The sequence below is a fragment of the Carcharhinus amblyrhynchos genome, chromosome 19 (assembly GCF_965287045.1).
Source record: "Carcharhinus amblyrhynchos chromosome 19, sCarAmb.v2.hapA, whole genome shotgun sequence".
NCBI classification, from domain to species: domain Eukaryota; kingdom Metazoa; phylum Chordata; class Chondrichthyes; order Carcharhiniformes; family Carcharhinidae; genus Carcharhinus; species Carcharhinus amblyrhynchos.
In genome coordinates, this window is record NC_137342.1 from 49,919,963 (window position 1) to 49,939,447 (window position 19,485).

Genomic DNA, 19,485 nt, shown 5'->3' on the forward strand with positions numbered 1-19,485 from the left:
ACTGCGCCACAGCACCTCCTGGTCTCCTACCCTACATTCACTGAAGGCAAACTGCTACAGCCTTTCATTCCTTCCTCCCTCATGTGTTTATCTCTCTTACCCTGAATTGTATCTATGTTTATCTAAACTTTAAATACATTAAATCCTTATCAACAAAAGGAAATAAGCAACTTTATCCCTCTGGGTTTATTGTAATAAATAATTATCACTGAGTAACATCAGACCAGAAACTAGGGCAGTTAACAGCAATTAAATTGGTCTAACCACAAAACTCAATCTCCATCAACAAGTCAGCCTTTTCATTCTGAAGTGTGCACTTTACAACCAGCTTCATCTCTGCCTGTGAGAATTAACTTGACTCAGTTCCACAGCAGGTCACTGGCACTCACCCCATCAAAGGAGTTATTTCCTTTAACACTTCAATATTGGCTAAAAGAATCTGTAGCTCTCAGGAGATAGGAAATTAAGTTGGCTCGAGCAATATTTCCTCATCGCCTATTACCTTTAAAATTGTAGTAACTTGCTCCTTCAAGAGCATGAGATTAGCGTTCTATCGATAGCAGAGTCTAATTCAACCTTTGAAGCTTTGCATAATCTCTCTGAAAACAGGGTAAATTGAAATGCTGTGTATGGAAGTGAGATTCAGGCGGAAGAGATTGCCATTTTGAAATATTATTGGCAGCCGAGGAAAAGATTGGGCATGTCTTAAACTCCCTCTTTGCAACACAGTCTGTATTGACGGCACGGTGGCACAGTGGTTGGCACTGCTGCCTCACAGCACCAGGGAGCCAGGTTCCATTCCTGGCTTGGGTCACTGTGTGTGTGGCGTTTGCACATTCTCCCCGTGTCTGCCTGGGTTTCCTCCGGGTGCTCTGGTTTCCTCCCACATTCTAAAAGACGTGCTGGTCGGTGCATTGACCCAAACAGGCGCTGGAATGTGGCAACTAGGGGAATTTCATCGCAGTGTTAATGTATGCCTTACTCATGACCAATAAATTCACTTTACTGCCTGCTCGTGTCCCTTCCACCCGGTTATATGGCACAGGTAAGGAAACCATTCTCTGGCCATTCACACCAGCGGGATTCTCCAGTCCTGCTGCAGCGAATGGAGGTTTGGCTGAGTGCCAAATTCCCCGTTCTCTCTGGCAGCGGCAGCTGGGCGTGAACGGCCAGAGAATGCCAACCCACGCATTTGTGAAGTGAAAAACCTGCTGCAAGTAGAGCATGTCACCACTGGTCAGAGGGGGGGGACACGGGGGGATGGTTGGACGGACACTCAGGTTATATTATTGCCAATTATTTTGAATCTGCGCTCTCCGGTTTTTGATGCTCTCTCGAGTGGGAACAGTTTCTCACTAATTACCCTGTCCATACCCTTCAGCTCCTCGATTACCTCTATCACGTCTCCTTTCAGCGGTTTTTTTTCTCTATGGATAACAGGCCCAACCTCTCCGATCTATCCTCACAGATCCAGCTCACACACGGCTCTGGCCTTGTGTGAACACACCCCCTTCAGACAACATGTGGGACGAGAGTCCAGAGATTCTGAGTCAGAGGCAGGGACACTACCCAAGCGTTCTTCAGCAGTTTAAGCTGAAGGCAAAATAACTCCTAGCTTCAATATCTGTTACCCAGGAATACACATGGCTTGTGTCTAAGAAATAAAACAAAGAGCAAAGAAAATTACAGCACAGAAACAGGCCCTTCAGTCCTCCAAGCCTGTGACCTAATTAAATGGAAGAAAAACCTTCTGCCCTTGTTGTATCCGTCTATTCCCTCCCTAATCATGTACCCATCCAATCTGTTCTCCTTGAAGAGGAATTTGCAAAGTTTCTTTTCCTTATAAATACACCCTGTAATCATTCTGTTAGTCTGGCTGGAATCTCCGTTAGAGACAATTTACAAAAATAAATCTGTCTTCCTCAGTCTCTGCCGGTTCTTGTCCAATGAGTTCCGAACACTTCCTCTTCATCCCATCAGCCTGTAACCTGAGCAGAGGTCAGCCTGTTACACTCAGCCTGTATTACTTCCTCCTTCCTCGCAGCAGTCACGCTCCTGAAGCCAATGATCTGAAACTGTGCAGTGCAGAACTCAGGGACTCACACTTCACTGCCACCCGTTCAGGCGGGTACCAGCGAGCCTACAGAGAATGGATTTCTGATGAATATCTCGAACAAGCAAGAATAAAAGAAAAATCAATGGGAAGAAGCCTAACTAATCTGTAACCCGTCGTCATCACAGAGCTTGTACTGGTTTGAAACCAAACTGGGAGGTAAAAAAAGTCCGAGAGATTCGTGAGAAGGAGTTAGAATTGGTGTGGCTGGCGACAGGGAAGGAATCCGAATTCCAGCTCATCTATCAGAATTCTGCATCTACATGTCTGAGTCAGAAGGTTGTAAGTTCGAGACTCGCACCAGAGACTTGATCGCAATTAAAAAAAAGCTAAATTCTAATGCAGTGCTGGGAGGTGCAGTCCTTCAGGTATCCTGTTAAACCAAAATACATCTGCCCCTTCAGGTGGAAGGTAGAGGTTCTTTGAAGGACAGCAGGGTGGAGGGGGATTTATCCCTGATGACCTGGCCAATATTTGTCCCCCAGTCAACATCACAGAAACAGGTGATCTGCTTATTAATACTGTGCTGTTAGTGGGATCTCACTGTGCCTGTTGTGTTTCCTACTTTCCAACAGTGGCTCAAGTTCATTGGCTGGAAGGACATCCTGGAGTCAGGAAAGATTATATATAAATGCGAATTTTATTTCACAGCACACTGAATGGCAAACACAGCAAGGGTTTATTCAGTGAACTGGCTCACTGGGCCTGTCCTAATCAGAGAATCCGCCTCAGCATTCCACGGTTTAAATTACTCCCCGGAGCACAAAGAAAACAAACTTCCCAGGGCTATCACATGGAAACAGGTTCTTGATCATTTCCTTTGTATCTGTAGCAAAATAATTAATTTTCAAGAAGTTTAAAAGGCTACTCCCCCATCCCCCCGCCTGCCAATAGTTGGACTGTTGGGTATTTCCCTAATGTTACAGCTCTTTTAACGTTGATACATCGAGGATGCTGGACAGGAAGGGGTGTATGTGTGGCATGCGTCACCAAGCCTGGCTGAGTGCTGATGGACGCTAAGCGTGGGAGGCAGCTGGATTTTATCAGATCTGAATCTTTGGAAGTCCCTGGCTGAGAGCAGGAGCATGGAGACCACCTCAATGGCAAAGAGGATTTACAGCCAAGGCAATGAGGTACAGAACAGTCCAGTGCTGGCCCCTGCTCAATCGAGAATAATGCACCCAGTTTTGCTGCACTCACACGGTGAAAGGGAGATTCTAAACCTGGGGAAGGTTTTCTGCATCAGAACATAGATTAAAATCTTCAGTTATGATAGAAAAAAAGTGGACTGAAAGAGGTTCGCTTCAGGTCTTCAAACTTATAAAAATATTCAACTTATCTAACATGAATAAGTTGTTTTTTGTTTATTTATTAATTCCTGGGATATGGGTGTCACTGGCTGGCCAGTATCTATTGCCCATCTTTAGTTGTCATTGAGAAGGTGATGGTGAGCTGTCTTCTTGAGACACTGTACTCGCTGAGGTGTAAGTAATCCCACAATGCTCTTGGGGAAGGACTTCCAAGATTTTGATGCAGTGACAGTGAAGGAATGACCGATATATGCACAGCCTCAAGATAAAGGGGAGGCGGTTTAGAACGGAGTTGAGGAGGAACTTCTTCACTCAAAGGGTGGTGAATCTCTGGAATTCTCTGCCCGTTGAAGTGGTGGAGGCTGCCTCGCTAAATATTTTTAAGAAGCGGGTTGATGGGTTCTTGATAAGAGAGGGGATTAAGGGTTATGGGGAGAGGGCGGGAAAGTGGAACTGAGCCACAACAGATCAGCCATGATCTTATTGAATGGCGGGGCAGGCTCGAAGGGCTAGATGGCCTACTCCTGCTCCTATTTCTTATGTTCTTATGTTCTTATATTTCCAAGTCAGAATGATGAATGACTTGGAGAGGAGCCTCCAGATGGTGGTGCCTGTTCTTGTCCTTCTAGCTGGTAGCGGTCACGGGCTTGGAAGGTGCTGCCGAAGGAACAGTGCAGACTCGATGGGCTGAAGGACCTCTTTCTGCACTGTAGGATTCTAAAATGTTGAACCTCGGTGGCTTCCTGAAGTGCGTCTTGCAGATGGTACACGCTGCTGCCACTGTTCATCAGTAGTGAAGGGATTGAATGTTTGTGGAAGGGTTAGCAACCAAACTGGCTGCTTTGTCCTGGATGGTGTCAAGCTGCTTTCGTGTTGTTGGAGCTGCACGCATCCAGGCAAGTAGACAGTATTCCGTCATATTCCAGTCTTGTGCCTTGCAGATGGTGAACAGGCTTTCAGGAGTCAAGAGGTGAGTTACTCGCCACAGGATTCCCAGCCTCTGACCTGTTCTCGTAGCCACAGTATTTATTTGGCCAGTCTAGTTCAATTTCTGGTCAAGGGTAACCCCTTAACAGTGGGAGATTCAGCGACAATAATATCACTGAATGTCAAGTGGCGATAGTTAGATTCTCTCTTGTTGGAGATAATTGTTTCTTGCAAATGTTATGAAAATGGGAAACAGGGGGATGTGTGGGGGGGGTGCGATTCTGTCTCTATGTCTCCTTGCTGTCATGTTCAGAGATTGGAGAAGATAGTGGATATGAGGGTGATGGAGTGTAGAAATCTCAGCAGAAAGGATAGGGCAGGCCTCAGAAACCATTCACCCTTCTCCTCTGTTTATTTTTAAATGCTTGTCAGTGCACCAAGTATAAAACGTACCATTCCACTTACCATCACACTTTACTGCATTGTATTAACATTCACCCTGATTGAAATAGTTCCCACTTCCTTTCACACGACCTGGGACACGCAGCTTTTAAACATTTGGGATTTTGTGACATTTTTGATAAATGAAACAATTTGCAAATTAAATCTTTGGCTATCAACAGCAGAATAGTTTCACTTTATAAACTGGGCGCACATTTCAGATGGAACGTTCTGTCTGATAAAGGTGACTCTCTCCTTCTGACAGATTTATGAAATTTCTACAATTGAGGATGCAAATTAGGGCCCCGTCCCCTACCTGTGATTTGTCCAGAACGCACTCTCGGTAAAGTCAAAGGCTTTTGTGTGACGTAAGGGACTTCCACAGTTTGACTTTCCAATCATAAGAACATAAGAAATAGGAGCAGGAGTAGGCCAACTAGCCCTTCGAGCCTGCCCCGCCATTCAATAAGATCATGGCTGATCTGATAAGATCATGGCTGATCTTATCATCCTTGTGAGCCTGGAGATCAGACACCTCCTCATTGGAATATTGTCCAGCTTTGGGTGAAAACTGTGACTTCTTTGGTTTGGATGGAGCCCATTCACTTTCTCAATGAGCAGTGTGTCAGTCCTAACTTCATAGTCATAGAGGTGTACAGCACTGAAAAAGGCCCTTTGGCCTATCACATCTGCGCTAGTCAAAGACAAACCAGCCAACTATTCTAATCCCAATGTTATAATCACATTGGCTCCCCTCTGTCTTGTTGAAGAGCGGGGAAGGTATGAAGCTGTACGGTGTGGTTGTGTAAAGCTTATGTTACTGATTCACCCAGAATGCTGGGCTTTGGGAAGAGACTGAGTTCAAAGCCCAACATGGCAACAGGGGAAATTAAATTCAGTTAACTGAATAAAAATCTAATATCAGAGTCGGGGACCATCCGATTATCAGAAAATTCAACTGGTTCATTAATTTCCTTCAAGGTAGGAAATCAGCCATTCTAACCTGGTCTGAGCCTAAATGTGACTCCAGGCCCATGTCAACGTCATTGACTCCAACTGCCCTCTGAATTGGGCATCACGGCAGCACAGTGGTTAGCGCTGCTGCTTCACAGTGCCAGGGACCCGGGTTCAATTCCGGCCTCGGGTCACTGTCTGTGTGAGGTGTGCATGTTCTCCCCGTGTCTGCGTGGGTTTTCTCTGGATGCTCCGGTTCCCTCCCACACTCCAAAGATGTGTGGGATAGGTTGATTGGCTAAGGTAAATTGTCCATTAGTGCCAGGGGGATTAGCAGGGTGAACATGTGGGGTTATGGGAATAAGGCCTGGTGGGGGGGGGATTGTCGTCAGTGCAGATTCGATGGGCTGAATGGCCTCTTTCTGCACTGTAGGGATTCTCTGATTAGGAATGGCCCAGTGAGCCATTCAGTTGTACTGGAAAGGCAAGGATTTTGAACCTCACCAGCAATGCCTCCTGTGAATGCACAAAGATTGATCCCACATAGAATCACTTCTGCCTGGACTTTAATAACATCCGCTTCTTGAGGAGAAGGTACTGATGCTGGCAGGTGACCTTTCACCCACCAGAGACCTAAACTCATTTAAATAAATACCCGAACCGTCATCTTAACGCCATGAGCTACAGGGCTTTGGGCCGGGAGCAAGAATATGGGATTAGAAAGGGCACCTGGGTATCTTTGGGTCAGCTTCAACAAGATGGTCTCCTCCTGTGCTGTATCGTTTCTACTGTCCTATGGAATTTAAATGCCACCGACTGCCACGGTGAGATTTGAACCCAGGTCCCTAAAATATTAGCGTGGGCCTCTGGACAGTGAAATTACCACCAAGCCACCATCCCACCCAATATGTATCTGTATCCCTTCCTACATTCACACGATCTGTGCTGGATAAAATGTACTGAGGGTGGGATGGTGGCAAACCCTGCTTAGGAGGAACAGCTGGTAGAGCTTGCCAAACTGTGCGTGTGGCACAAGGAGTGGCAGTGTGTCTATCAGCGCTCTCAATTCAATCCTGGCAAATTGGAGGCTACGCCATGTATTACCCTGGAACGCTTGGAATTGTCTGGCAAAGTTTTGGTGGAAAATTGACACAAATCCTAGCGTCATAGAGATTTACAGCATTGAAACAGGCCCTTCGGCCCAACTTATCCATGCTGCCCTTTTTAACTAGTCCCAATTGCTCACATTTGGCCCATCTCCCTCTGTGCCAATTTTATCCTTGTGACTGTCTAAATGACTTGATTTGACTTATTATTGTCACGTATATTAGTATACAGTGAAAAGTATTGTTTCTTGTGCATTGTGCAGACAAAGCATACCATTCATAGAGAAGGAAAGGAGAGAGTGCAGAATGTAGTGTTACAGTCATAGCTCAGATGTGGAGAAAGATCAACTTAGCGCGAGGTAGATCCATTCAAAAGTCTGATGGCAGCAGGGAAGAAGCCGTTCTTGAGTTGGTTGGTATGTGATCTCAAACTTTCGTATCTTTTTCCTGACGAAAGAGAGAATGTTCGGGGTGTGCGGGGGTCCTTAATGATGCTGGCTGCTTTGCTGAGGCAGCAGGAAGTGTAGACAGAGTCAATGGATGGGAGGCTGGTTTGTGTGATGGATTGGGCTACATTCACCACCCTTTTGTAGTTCCTTGCGGTCTTGGGCAGAGCAGGAGCCCAGACCAAGCTGTGATACAACCAGAAAGGATGCTTTCTCTGGTGCATCTGTAAAAGTTGGTGAGAGTCGTAGCTGACATGCCAAATTTCCTTAGTCTCCTGAGAAAGTAGAGGCGTTGGTGGGGCTTTCTTAACTATAGTGTCGGCACGGGGGGAACAGGACAGGCTGTTGGTGATCTGGACATCTAAAAACTTGAAGCTCTCGACCATTTCTACTTCATCCTCATTGATGTCGACATGATGTAGACATGTAAAAATGCTTTTTAAAAGACAGAATTGTACCAGTCTCAAGCGTCCTACAGAAATGACTCAAACTGTAGCCAATACTTAACAACGAAATGAAAATGAAATTGCACAGTGTAATCTGCAGCCCCGGCCATCCCAACCATTTGGAAGCTTCTGCATACACAGCCACATAGATTCCTTGGGAAATAAGGAATAGGCAAGATCTACAAACAGGCAATGCACAATGTGACCAGAAAAGGGTTATTTTACTCATGTAACTGAACCCTTTGCTTCAATAAAACATTGCATCTGATCAATCATTTACTACTCCATGAATATTCATCCTTAATCAAAAGGTCTTTTCCACTTGAGAGATTCCTTATCTATAATTTTCCTGTCACATTTGATAAAGTCATGTTGGAATATTAAAAACTTGCAATCAACTTCACAGATATTCATTTTGTGAATGGATAAGCATCTACAGACTTTCCGCCACTACTTTCAGAACCAACTCCCCGACTGAGACAGCAACTGACGGCCTTTATCACTAATCTTATTAAATCCATGCCAAAGACAATGTGAGGTCGATGGTTCTTCATCCATCACAACACAAATCCAATATATGACAGCGTTAACATTAGAGAGACAATGAATGACATTTGACACAGTCCACTGTCTCCCGATCCACATCTTCCGACTTTTCACTTTCTCCCGACTTTTCACTTTCTCCCGATCCACAGCTTCCAATTTTCCAGTGTTTTGGTCCATGGGTGAAATTTTACTCTCTGCCGCCAACTCTCAAAGCCTCCCACTGCCATTTACCCAGACAGAAGAAAATAGCAAAATGGGGAAATAAGGATGCTGGTCTGAACGGTTTAAATCTTCTGGGTAAAGCCCAATTGAGCGCTGATGTCCAGTTGGTGGGATTTCCATCTGCCCTTGTAAGGGAGGCCCCACCCATGAGAGCCGTTGGCCAAGCTGATTGGCCGATATGTCTTCAACCCGTTCAGGCACAGCGCTGCAGTGGCCAGCAGCGGTACTGCAGCACTCTGCCGGGGACTGAATCCTGGGGGTCTTGGGGTGGGAGGAGGACTGAGAGGTGGCAGGAGAGGGGTGATCACAGGGGGTTGGGGGTAGGCCAATGTGAGAGGGAGGGTTCCGGAGTTCCAACATCCCGGGATGAGGGGGGGAATGCCCCAACTCTGAGGGGGCCTAGCATCTTGTTTTTAAATTCTCCCTATGCCTGTACCCCTCTCCATCTCTGTGATCACCAGCCCCAAACCCTTTGAGATATTTGTATTCATCTAATTCTGGGCTCTCGTCCATTCCCAACTCTAATCGCTCCATCGATGATGGCCGTAGTAGCTTAGGCCATAAATCCTGGAATTCCCACCCTGAATCTCTCCAGCTCTCTACCTCGCTTTCCACCTTTAAGGCACTTCCTAAAACCCCCCCCTCTGTGACCCAAGTCTTTGTCACCTGATGTAATATGGCTCTGTATGACACATGGTTTCCTGTGAAGAGCTCTGGGGTGTTTAACTGCATCCACGGCGCTATATAAGTATAGGTTGTTGTTGAAGCTCTCGTTTAGGGGGGTATTGCTCCCTCTACGATGTGCAGGTGTGCAGCAATGGAGCAATCGGAAATGCAGAACGCAGGGAACAAGCCTACTGTGCAAAAGCAACGGTCCCTTTAAGATCAGCACGTGTGACCATGTGACAATATTAAAGGGACCACACACTGCAACAAACCAACCGTGCGTAGCAGAAAGGAGTGACATTACAGAAGGGCCTGCAGGTTCATTATCCAATCCAGGGCCAGTAACTGGAAAATCCTGCAGGAAAAACAACCCTTAACATGGAAAACCTGTAGCTCCGGTATGTAGAAGTGAAAACATGGGGAACTGTTTTTGTTGCTGCATCACATCTCAATGCTGCACAGTGAATAATCGCTGCTCCTGAAAATGATCTTCAACAGAGCTGGTGTCCCAGTGAACTACTGCTCCCTGTAGCCCTGTCCCTCAATCACAGAGATTGTTACAGGATTCATCCCATCCTTGCCGTGTATTTTGTATCACGTGACGAATATGGTCACCTGATCACCACCAAGTTTGGAGAGCACTGAAATCCTATTGGACATGAAGTGGGCCAGCTGATCTCAGCCAAGGTTTCACAACTGATCCCAGCAATTCTAACTCGCCGGAGACTTGCTCATAATGGATCCTCTCTGTCTGACCAACCAGGTGGTGCTCACATTTTAGGCTAACACAATTGGCCAACTTGGCGAGGTCTTGTAGGTGTGCTGATACCCATGAACCTCTAGTCCATCATTAGCCAGCACCTTTTTTCTTATTCGTTTGTGGGACGTGGGCGTCTCTGGCTGGCCAGCATTTATTGCCCATCCCTAGTTGCCCTTAACTAGGCCACATGAGAGTCAATGACATTGCTGTGGCTCTGGAATCACATGTAGGCCAGACCAGGTAAGGACAGCAGATTTCCTTCCTTAAAGGACATTAGTGATCCAGATGGGTTTTTCTGACAATGGTTTCATGGTCGTGACTAGATTCTTAATTTCAGTTTCTTTTATTATTGATTTCAAATTTCATCATAAGAACATAAGAAATAGGAGCAGGAGTAGGCCATCTAGCCCTTCGAGCCTGCCCCGCCATTCAATAAGATCATGGCTGATCTGTCGTGGCTCAGTTCCACTTTCCCGCCCTCTCCCCATAACCCTTAATCCCCTCTCTTATCAAAAACCCATCAACCCGCATCTTAAAAATATTTAGCGAGGCAGCCTCCACCACTTCAACGGGCAGAGAATTCCAGAGATTCACCACCCTTTGAGTGAAGAAGTTCCTCCTCAACTCTGTTCTAAACTGCCCCCCTTTATCTTGAGGCTGTGCCCCCTAGTCCTATTGTCTTTTTTGAGCGGGAAGAGTCTTTCCACCTCTATCCTATCCATCCCATTCATCATCTTATATGTCTCAATGAGATCTCCTCTCATTCTTCTAAACTCTAACGAGTACAAGCCTAGTTTATTCAGCCTCTCCTCATAGCTCAACCCCCTCAACTCCGGTATCAGCCTAGTAAACCTCCTCTGCACTCCCTCCAAGGCCAAAATATCCTTGCGCAGGTGCGGCGCCCAAAAATGCACACAGTACTCCAGTTGCGGCCTCACCAATGCCCTATACAGCTGCAGCAAGACCTCCCTACTTTTATATTCAATCCCCCTCGCTATGAAGGCCAGCATCCCATTCGCCTTCCTGACCACCTGCAAGCTGGGTTTTTGCTGTGGGGGGATTTGAACTCAGCTCCCCATTAGCTGAGTTTCTGGATTAACAGTCTAGCAATAATACTACTCACCCATTGCCTCCCCCAAGACAGAAGAGCACCATTCTTATTTTATCCAATCTGTTAATAACACAACTGCTTCTTTTCGTTGTTTATAATTTTTGAAAGGATTCTCAATCCGTTGTGGATTTACAATAAGCAACTTGGAATTTATATACCCATTATTGGAAGAACACAGAATTGAATCATTTGGCCAGATTTTATCCTGGAACATTCCCCAGTTCCCCCGGCCCTTAAAAGGGAAAATAAGGAAAAGTGTATAACTGTGAGTTTGGGAGCTCTAACGTAGCTGTTCCAGAAAGCAAATATAAACCAAAATGTTTTTCATCTGCCCATATGTATCTCAAGCTCCCCCTAGTTCTACTCACTGTCGTGATTGCTCTGTGATTTTGGATATGCACAGGAACAAAATGCAACGGACATGAAGAAAAGCCAAAATGCCATTTAGTTTGCTCGTAATGCCATCTAGATTCATATCCAGGACCTGCATTGACATCTCCCTCCCGCATTGCTCAATCACTTATCCCCTACTCCCCATGAACAAAGAATCGCCTGTTTCCTGAACAGTTCAAACAATATTGTTCTCATCTGTTCTATCCTAACCTCAAGTGCTTAATTACTCTCTACATTATGGTCCGTGGTTTCCTTAATATTCCCCGGGTGTTTTCCTGTTCCGTGCGAAGGACTCTGCACAGATATGGCTGGCAGAGGAACACCATCTCACACGAAGCCACGGTAAGTTCACTGAGACACCGAGAAAGCTCAGCGTGACGTCATCAGATTGCCTTTTACCCAATGAAATCTGAGAATCAGCCCCAGAAGCTCTCTCCACATTTTAATAAAATGAAATCACTTTTTCTACAGTGAGGATGTTTCCAAATGAACGTATGTCTTCATATCATTCCTGTGACAGACACAGCAATGTGACGTACACACATATTCCTTTCCATTACAGGGGTAAAATAATTCTTTCAGGCATTTTAGCTCTTCACAGTTTCGTGTTAATTGGACCCTCCAGTGTTTTATTTAAGACAGATCTCTGGATCACACTATCACGTGAGGAGTGGCTGCCTACGCTGATACCATTAAGAACAGCAAAAAGAATTCCTCCTGTATATACATCCTCCAGTTGGCACTGATCACATCCTTGACCTCTTGCAACCCATTAGCCAGCTGCTGATCTGTCTGCTCTGCACTGTCCAATTTACACGTTATCGCCACCTGAATTTCCAATTTCAAAACTTGCCAAAGGGTTTGAAAAGAAGATGTTCTGAAAAAGGACGGCCATTACTGGGAGAGGGTATCAGAAAGAGCGACAAGACAAAGACTAATTGAGCGCACTTAAATTGCCGTATATTCCTGTACAAACCTTTCATCTTTAGCAGCAGTAAGGGAGATTATTCTCTGCTCTGCGAACAAATAGTAATTGACTGCTCAAAATTTGTTTCTTACCTGGAGACAGTCAATAAAGCAAAGAGAACAACAGCAATTTTAACATTCATTCTGTGTTGTAATAAAGCAATATGAAGGCATTACAACTCCTTGCCAGTTCCAGTTTAACAAAATATAGGATTCCCTTCCAGTGTGTATGAGTGTTTGTGTGTGTGTGTGTGCATGCATGTATGTGCATGTCAGTGTGTATATGTATATGTATGTGTATGCATGTGTATAAAGGAAGTGAGAGGCAATTAAGATTCAAACATTAAAACAGGGAGATCATTTTCATTAAATCTACCGCTGCAAAATATTTATTTGCAGATAAGCAGTCGACTGAAATCTAACACGGGGGATATCTATGCCAAGCGGGAGCTGTCCAACTGAATAATAAAAACTGATTCCAGCAATAAATAATAATCAAAGTGAGGATGCTGAAACTCCCACAAATCTGAGAACAATCATCATTTGTACTGTGGGCAGCTGGCACACTGGCATGATGGCGAGCGCTGCTTCCTCACAGCTTCAGGATCCCGGGTCCGATTCCCGACTTGGGTCACTGTCTGTGTGGAGTTTGCGCATTCTCCCCATGTCTATGTGGGTTTCCTCCGGGTGCCCTGGTTTCCTCCCGCACTCCAAAGATGTGCTGGTTAGGTTGACTGGCCATGCTGAATTGGCCCTTAGTGTCCCTGGAGGCATTGGTTAGAGGGATTAGTGGGGCCTAGCTGTGATTGTTGTCAGTGCACTCAATGAGCCAAATGGCCGCCTTCTGCACTGTAGGGATTCTATTAGTCTCTGATTGTACAGTGATGATATGGAAAATGATTAAAGAGATGTATGTTACACATGTATCCCACGCTGGAGCTACCATTCCTCAGTAAATCTTTCTGAATGTGAATTGTTTTCACTTAGCGTCTTTTCCCAGAACGTTGTTCCTTTGTCCCTAATCGTGCCTCAAGTTTACAGATCTGTCGTAAAAATACATCCTTCCCTTCCAAAACACTCTAAAATCTCCAAGCCTTTGTTACATTGTGCAAACGATATAGACCCTGGCAAGCAGAGCTTTGCTGCTTGCATGACAGGATCCAATAACACCAGCCACATAAATAAAGCACTCCATATATCTGGAACTGACTTCACTCTGTGAACATGTTAGACTGGTGGTGAACTCTGCAAACCTAGTTTCTTCCCACATTTAAAAGTGTAATAGCTTCCATCCTCTGTAACTATTTCCGTTTGCTGTCAGTACACGCTTAAACTCCCATTAGCCCAGAAACAAGACACTGTCCCATCCCTTTCCATTCAAAATGCCAGCTGATAATTCAATCACTGGCCTTGGACATCAGTCTTTTCCAGTTCTTTCCTATTTAGTTGTCTAACTGAACCACTAAGGCAGGAGTTTTTCACAACCTGTTTCAGAAGGTTACAACCCTTTATGCTTAGTATGTCATAATGCACATCAGTGACGCATACAGCATCACTACAAGAATAAGTTGCATTGATATAGCGCCTTTAGCAAATAAAATGGGAAGCACGGTGGCACAGTGGTTAGCACTGCTGTCTCACAGCTCCAGAGACATGGGTTCAATTCCCGGTTTGGGTCATTGTTTGTGTAGAGTCTGCATGTTCTCCCCGTGTCTGTGTGGGTTTCCTCCCACGGTCCAAAAACATGCGGGTTAGGTGCATTGGCCATGCAAAATTGCCACTTAGTGACCCGGGATGCATAGGTCAGAGGGATTAGTGGGATAAATGTGTGGGGTTATGGGGGGATAGGGCCCAGGTGAGATTATTGTTGGTGCAGACTCGATGGGCCAAATGGCCTCCTTCTGCACAATTTTATGAAAAAGTGCGGTTTCAAGAAGAAATTCAATATAACTCTTGGAGCTGAAGGAATTCAGAAATATGGAGGGAAGGAGGGAGCAGAATATTGCATTTGATGATCCGCCATGATCAAGATGAATGGCAGAGCAGGCTCGAGGGGCTGAATGGCCTAGTCCTTGTCTAGTTTCTATGTTCATGTTTCTATAAGACAATCCCAGGCACTTGACAGAGGCATTATATAACACAGCCGTAAAAAGGGGAGACTACAGTAGATTATCTCGCATCTTAGAGAAGGGGACAGAGGAGTTGGGAGAGGTTTAGGGAGGTGGAATTTCAGAGTTTAGGGCCTTGGCAGCTGAAGGAACGGTCACCAGAGGAGGAGGGATTAAAGTTGAAGCTGCCTGAGAGGGCTGAATTAGAGCAACACAGATATCTCGGAGGAGAGGGAGAGTGGGGACAGGGTGTGGCAGTGGGTTAAATTTAATATCATGGGGTGGGATCCTCTAGCCTTCCCGCTGTGTGTTTCCTGACAGCAGGAGGCGGTGCGGAGTTGGCCGGCAGTGACATCGCCGCTGGCAACGGGGTTTCCCACTCAATCCATCCCATATTGCAGGGCCTGCGCCACTGGCGGGACCAGAGGATCCCCCCGGCTGGAACAGCTGGAAAGTCCTTTCACCTTGGTAGGAATCCAGCTGTTGTGGAAGAAATGAGTCTTCTCTCCAGCTGTGGCAGGCCGGGATGGGCGGACTTTGGTGGATATGAGGCCACGGGACGGAGAATCAGGCCCAAAAGCTGAGGGGGAATCAGGACGGTTTGAACAGATGAAGCACTCAGTCCAGTCCTGAGGTGAGGAGCTGAGGAGCAGGAGTAGGCCATCTAGCCCCTCGAGCCTGCCCCGCCATTCAATAAGATCATGGCTGATCTGAAGTGGATCAGTTCCACTTTCCCGCTTTCTCCCCATAACCCTTAATTCCCTTGTCTATCAGAAATCTAGATCTAGCAATGGGCGGAGAATAAAGAACAGCTCAAGAAGTAACTCAAGAAATAACTCAAGAACAGCTTCTTCCTTGTTGCCATCAGTCCAAAGATGTGTGGATAAAGGTTGATTGGCCGTGTTAAATTGACTGAGGTGTCAGAGAATCAGTGGGGTAAACATGTAGGGTTATGGGGATTGGGCCTGGGTGGGATTGTGGTCAGTGCAGACTTGATGGGCCAAATAGCCTCCTTCTGCACTGCAGGGTTTCTATGATTTGAATGGACCAACCTCGTATTAACTTTAAGTTTTATTTGTTAGTGTCACAAGTAGGCTTACAATAATACTGCAATGGAGTTACTGTGAAAATCCCCCAGTTGCCACACTCCAGTGCCTGTTCAGGTACACTGAGGGAGAATTTAGCATGGCCAATGCACCTAATCAGCGTGTCTTTTGGACTGCGGGAGGAAACCAGAGCAGACACGGGGAGAATGTGCAAACTCTACACAGACAGTGACCCAAGCCGGGAATCAAACTCAGGTCCCTGGTGCTGTGAGGCAGCAGTGTTAACCACTGTGCTGCCCTAAGCTGATCTTTCTCTACACCCTAGCTATGACTGTAACACTACATTCTGCACTCTCTCCTTTCCTCCTCTATAACGATATGCTTTGTCTGTATAGCGTGCAAAAAACAATACTTTTTACTGTATTTAATACATGTGACAATAATAAATCAAATCAAATCAAAAAAGGAAATTTATCCCAGTGATATAGCTGAATGTTTAAGTTCTAAACCAAGACATGGTTTCCCTGCAGAGCACACAGATTAAAAAAACCAAATAGCCAGATTTGATTCTGCAATGAAGTAAGATATCATCTTGTGTTTTTACTTGGAAGATGCTGGCAAACTACAGCAATCTGTGGTTAAGTGCACACTGTGGACTGGTCTATTAATATCTCTTGCGTGGAATATCTTTTGGCTGTTTTAAATGGAATTGAACTGAGTTAATGCTGGCGCTGTGGAAACATTCTGTGTCTATTTTAAATTGACCACAGTGGATAATCTCTCTCTCTCTCACAATTGGGAAGGACAGACCTCTCCCCACCACCCCCCACCCCCCAACCATCGCCCTCACCCCCGCCCTATTAAGGAAGACATTGCAAAACCTGCCGCACACTCCTGTCCCTCTCATTATTTGGTGATGAGCAACTCAAAGTGTCAATGGTGCCAGTACATAGGCAGAGAGCAATCTCAAACCCCAGTCCCTGCTCTTTACAAAGTGGATATATTGAGACACATGAACAGTTGCAAACGAAGCAGAACTGAGGCCCACACTCAAGGGTGTTGGTCCCTGAAATTAGACCTTGTTGGGCTTGTTTTAAGGCTGTAAAATGGCTGTAAAACAGACACGGTGAGGACTAACTTCAGGGACCAACCACCTTCATCATAGAATCCCTACAGTGTAGAAGAGACCATTCAGCCCATCGAACCGGCACTGACTTTCCAACAGAGCATCTTACCCAGGCCCTATCCCTGTAACCCCACATATTTACCCCCCTAATCCTCCTAACCTACATATCTCGGGACAATAAGGGACAATTTAGTGTGGCCAATCCACCTAACCAGCACATCTTTGGACTGTGGGAGGAAACTGGAACACCCGGAAGAATCCCATGCAGACACAGGGAGAACGTGCAGACACCACACAGTGACCCAAGGCTGGAATTGAACCCAGGTCCCTGGCACTGTGAGGCAGCAGAGCTAACCGCTGCGCTACCGTGACATCCACAGTCATTCAAACCAAAAACATCGAATAGAAATCCATAACAAAACTGGGGCAGGCAGTGGAATGATTCAGAGACACCATCCACCAACAATAACATGCATTACGCAGAGCCTTTAAGGGTAAGTTTTAATTAGTTTTCAAAGAATTGATGGGGAGCCAGGAACATAGCACCACTCAAGACTGCTCACAGCTCCCCCCACCCCCCAGGGACAACACAGCTCCCACAATCCCAGGTGCCTCTATTGAGCCAATGGGTTTTGATCGTGTACCATCAAGTCTCTTTCATTTGGGTTTAATAAAAGAGTGGAATTTTCCGGACTCTCCTGCCGGCAGGATTTTCCAGTTCCGCCAAAGTCAATGGATCTTTGAATGGCTCACTGTGTTCTCCAGCAGGGCTGGAAAATCTCGCCCAAAATATCAGGTTGCTGCTTTCTGAAAGACTTAATTACTTTTGCACACCTTGTAATTGTTGGCCACCTGAATTGAAATTGAAATACGCAGGGGGCGATCTTACCTTCTTGTCCCACCAACCAACAGGTGGGCTGGGCCAGTAAGATCACACGAGAGGTGAAAAATCAAGTTTGTGTCTGATTTCTCGCTTCTCACAATCTCATCGGGTCCAAACATCCGGCAAAATCTCAATGTTTAAATTAATTTAAATGTGGATTCGACTAGGGATGTGGGGGGTGGGATATCCAGTAGAGGGAGTGTGGAGGAGGCCGATCACAAGCGATCACGGGTGGAGGCGGCCGATATTCAGGGGATAGAGGTGACTGTCAGACCTGCACACGTGCGCTTGTGCCCTCTGCTGTTGGTCGCAGGCTTTGTGGTGTGCTTAGGCCTTGCCCCCTCCCCCTACTGGCGGGAAACAGATCGTCTTTTTTTTTGCACACAGAGAGGCATCAGGTTGGGCTTGCCAAAAAATGGGATTTAAACCTTCCCCGGTTTGGGATTTAGAATATTTGTGGTAGCATTGACTCCATAGATTTGATTTACAGATAAAAATGAGGGCGCAAACATAGAACAAGGTTCAAAGAACAATTGCACTGTTAAGGATGCAGCCTCCTGGCAAGAATGAACTCAATGCATGATTTATCTTCTTAAACTCTTAAAACCCCACCCCAGTTTCCTTTTAGTGGAACAATAAGTTCGCAGAAGCTGCACAATGTTAGAATTGCAGTCTGAACCTGGGAAGGTAGCCAGCAAACTTCTGGTAAGAACCGAACTTGCCCACCTGGTAAACGCCTCGGGAGATGCACCATGGTCTAAACAGCAGCTGCACGGCACGGATGTGACCAAAACGCCAATTCCTAAGGGCTCGAGCAGTGAGGTTCCAGACCACACTATCCCAGTTATACAGCAAATCTTCAAAGCTGAATAGAACTGTAGCCATTGCATTGGGTAAGCGAAGCCTCCTTCAGTTCAAACTGATTCTCTTGAGTGTTGCTCCCTAGCCGATACTGTAAATTGAAAATGACACTCCAACTCTTTTTTCACCTGGTGTACAGTTTCTGAAGCCAAAGGGAAAGAGCAGAAGCCAACATCAACTTTATTCTTTTCCCATCGGAAGTGTTCCTCGGAGAGCTCCTGGACCATCCACAGAGCAGGACCAAAACCAGATCAATTTCAGCGACCGGGTTCAGCAGTGCATCTTCAGCTGTTACAGATTATTAAGTGCGAGACTCTGATGAGAAATAAAAGGCCACTCCCCAGCGCTGACTTTGTTTTTCAAATGGGAAAGCAACATTACATAAAAGGAATGTACAAAAACTTCAGCCGGACCGCTTGGCTGCCAGAACTCTGTCCCGGGAAAAATTAACTCTCGATGTTGTTTTACTGCCAACATTCCCTTGACATTCCACTTCACTATTTAGGGTCAATGGCTCTGAGCAGCGTATGGACACAAAGCCCCAGTAAAACAGAGGAACACAGCAGAGATTGCAGACTTTAAACTACTTGTCAGTTTGAATCGGAGAACAATAACTTCACAAAATAACCATAAAATGGCAGATTGTTGCCACCATGAAGACATTCTAGCTCCTGTTGCTGGAATTAATTCTCCTTAATTGCATTCTGTAATCATTCTCGTCCACTCGAGACAGAAACTGTTGGCCAATCACCTCGGCCTTCAACATTCTTTCCAAGGCAGGCCATCAAACCCTTCATGGAATCCATTCCTTCGCATGGCCATTGATTACACTAAGATAACCGGAACTTTAATCTATTTCAGCTATTCTGTTGCATCCATTTCCATTTGTTACAGGCAGGCCTTCACAAAGGATTTACGTTTTCACATAAAACCGCCTGTAAGCGCTAGGGATAAACTCTCAGTAGATTGTCTGTGGCACACCAGAGAACGTACACTTTAATACTGCATACTGTACGCACTATTCACTAAAAGGTTGTATCATTTTGTCTTAAAC

The 19,485-nt window shown here is 45.7% G+C and overlaps 1 protein-coding gene across 6 annotated transcripts in view; it reads right to left on the reverse strand.

Annotated features, from left to right (window-relative positions):
• The window catches only part of frmd4a (FERM domain containing 4A), a 613,918-nt gene that overhangs the window by 292,080 nt on the left and 302,353 nt on the right, over window positions 1-19,485 (reverse strand). The window contains exon 1 of one of the 6 annotated variants that reach the window (XM_080207757.1): window positions 18,297-18,707. The exons of 4 other annotated variants lie outside the window; for them this stretch is intronic. In XM_080207757.1, coding sequence (XP_080063883.1) covers window positions 18,297-18,455 — 159 coding nt within the window. In that variant the 5' untranslated portion in view covers window positions 18,456-18,707. Of the gene's footprint in view, window positions 1-18,296; window positions 18,709-19,485 lie in introns of those variants that run through there. One more of the 6 variants, XM_080207758.1, reaches the window with a different exon arrangement.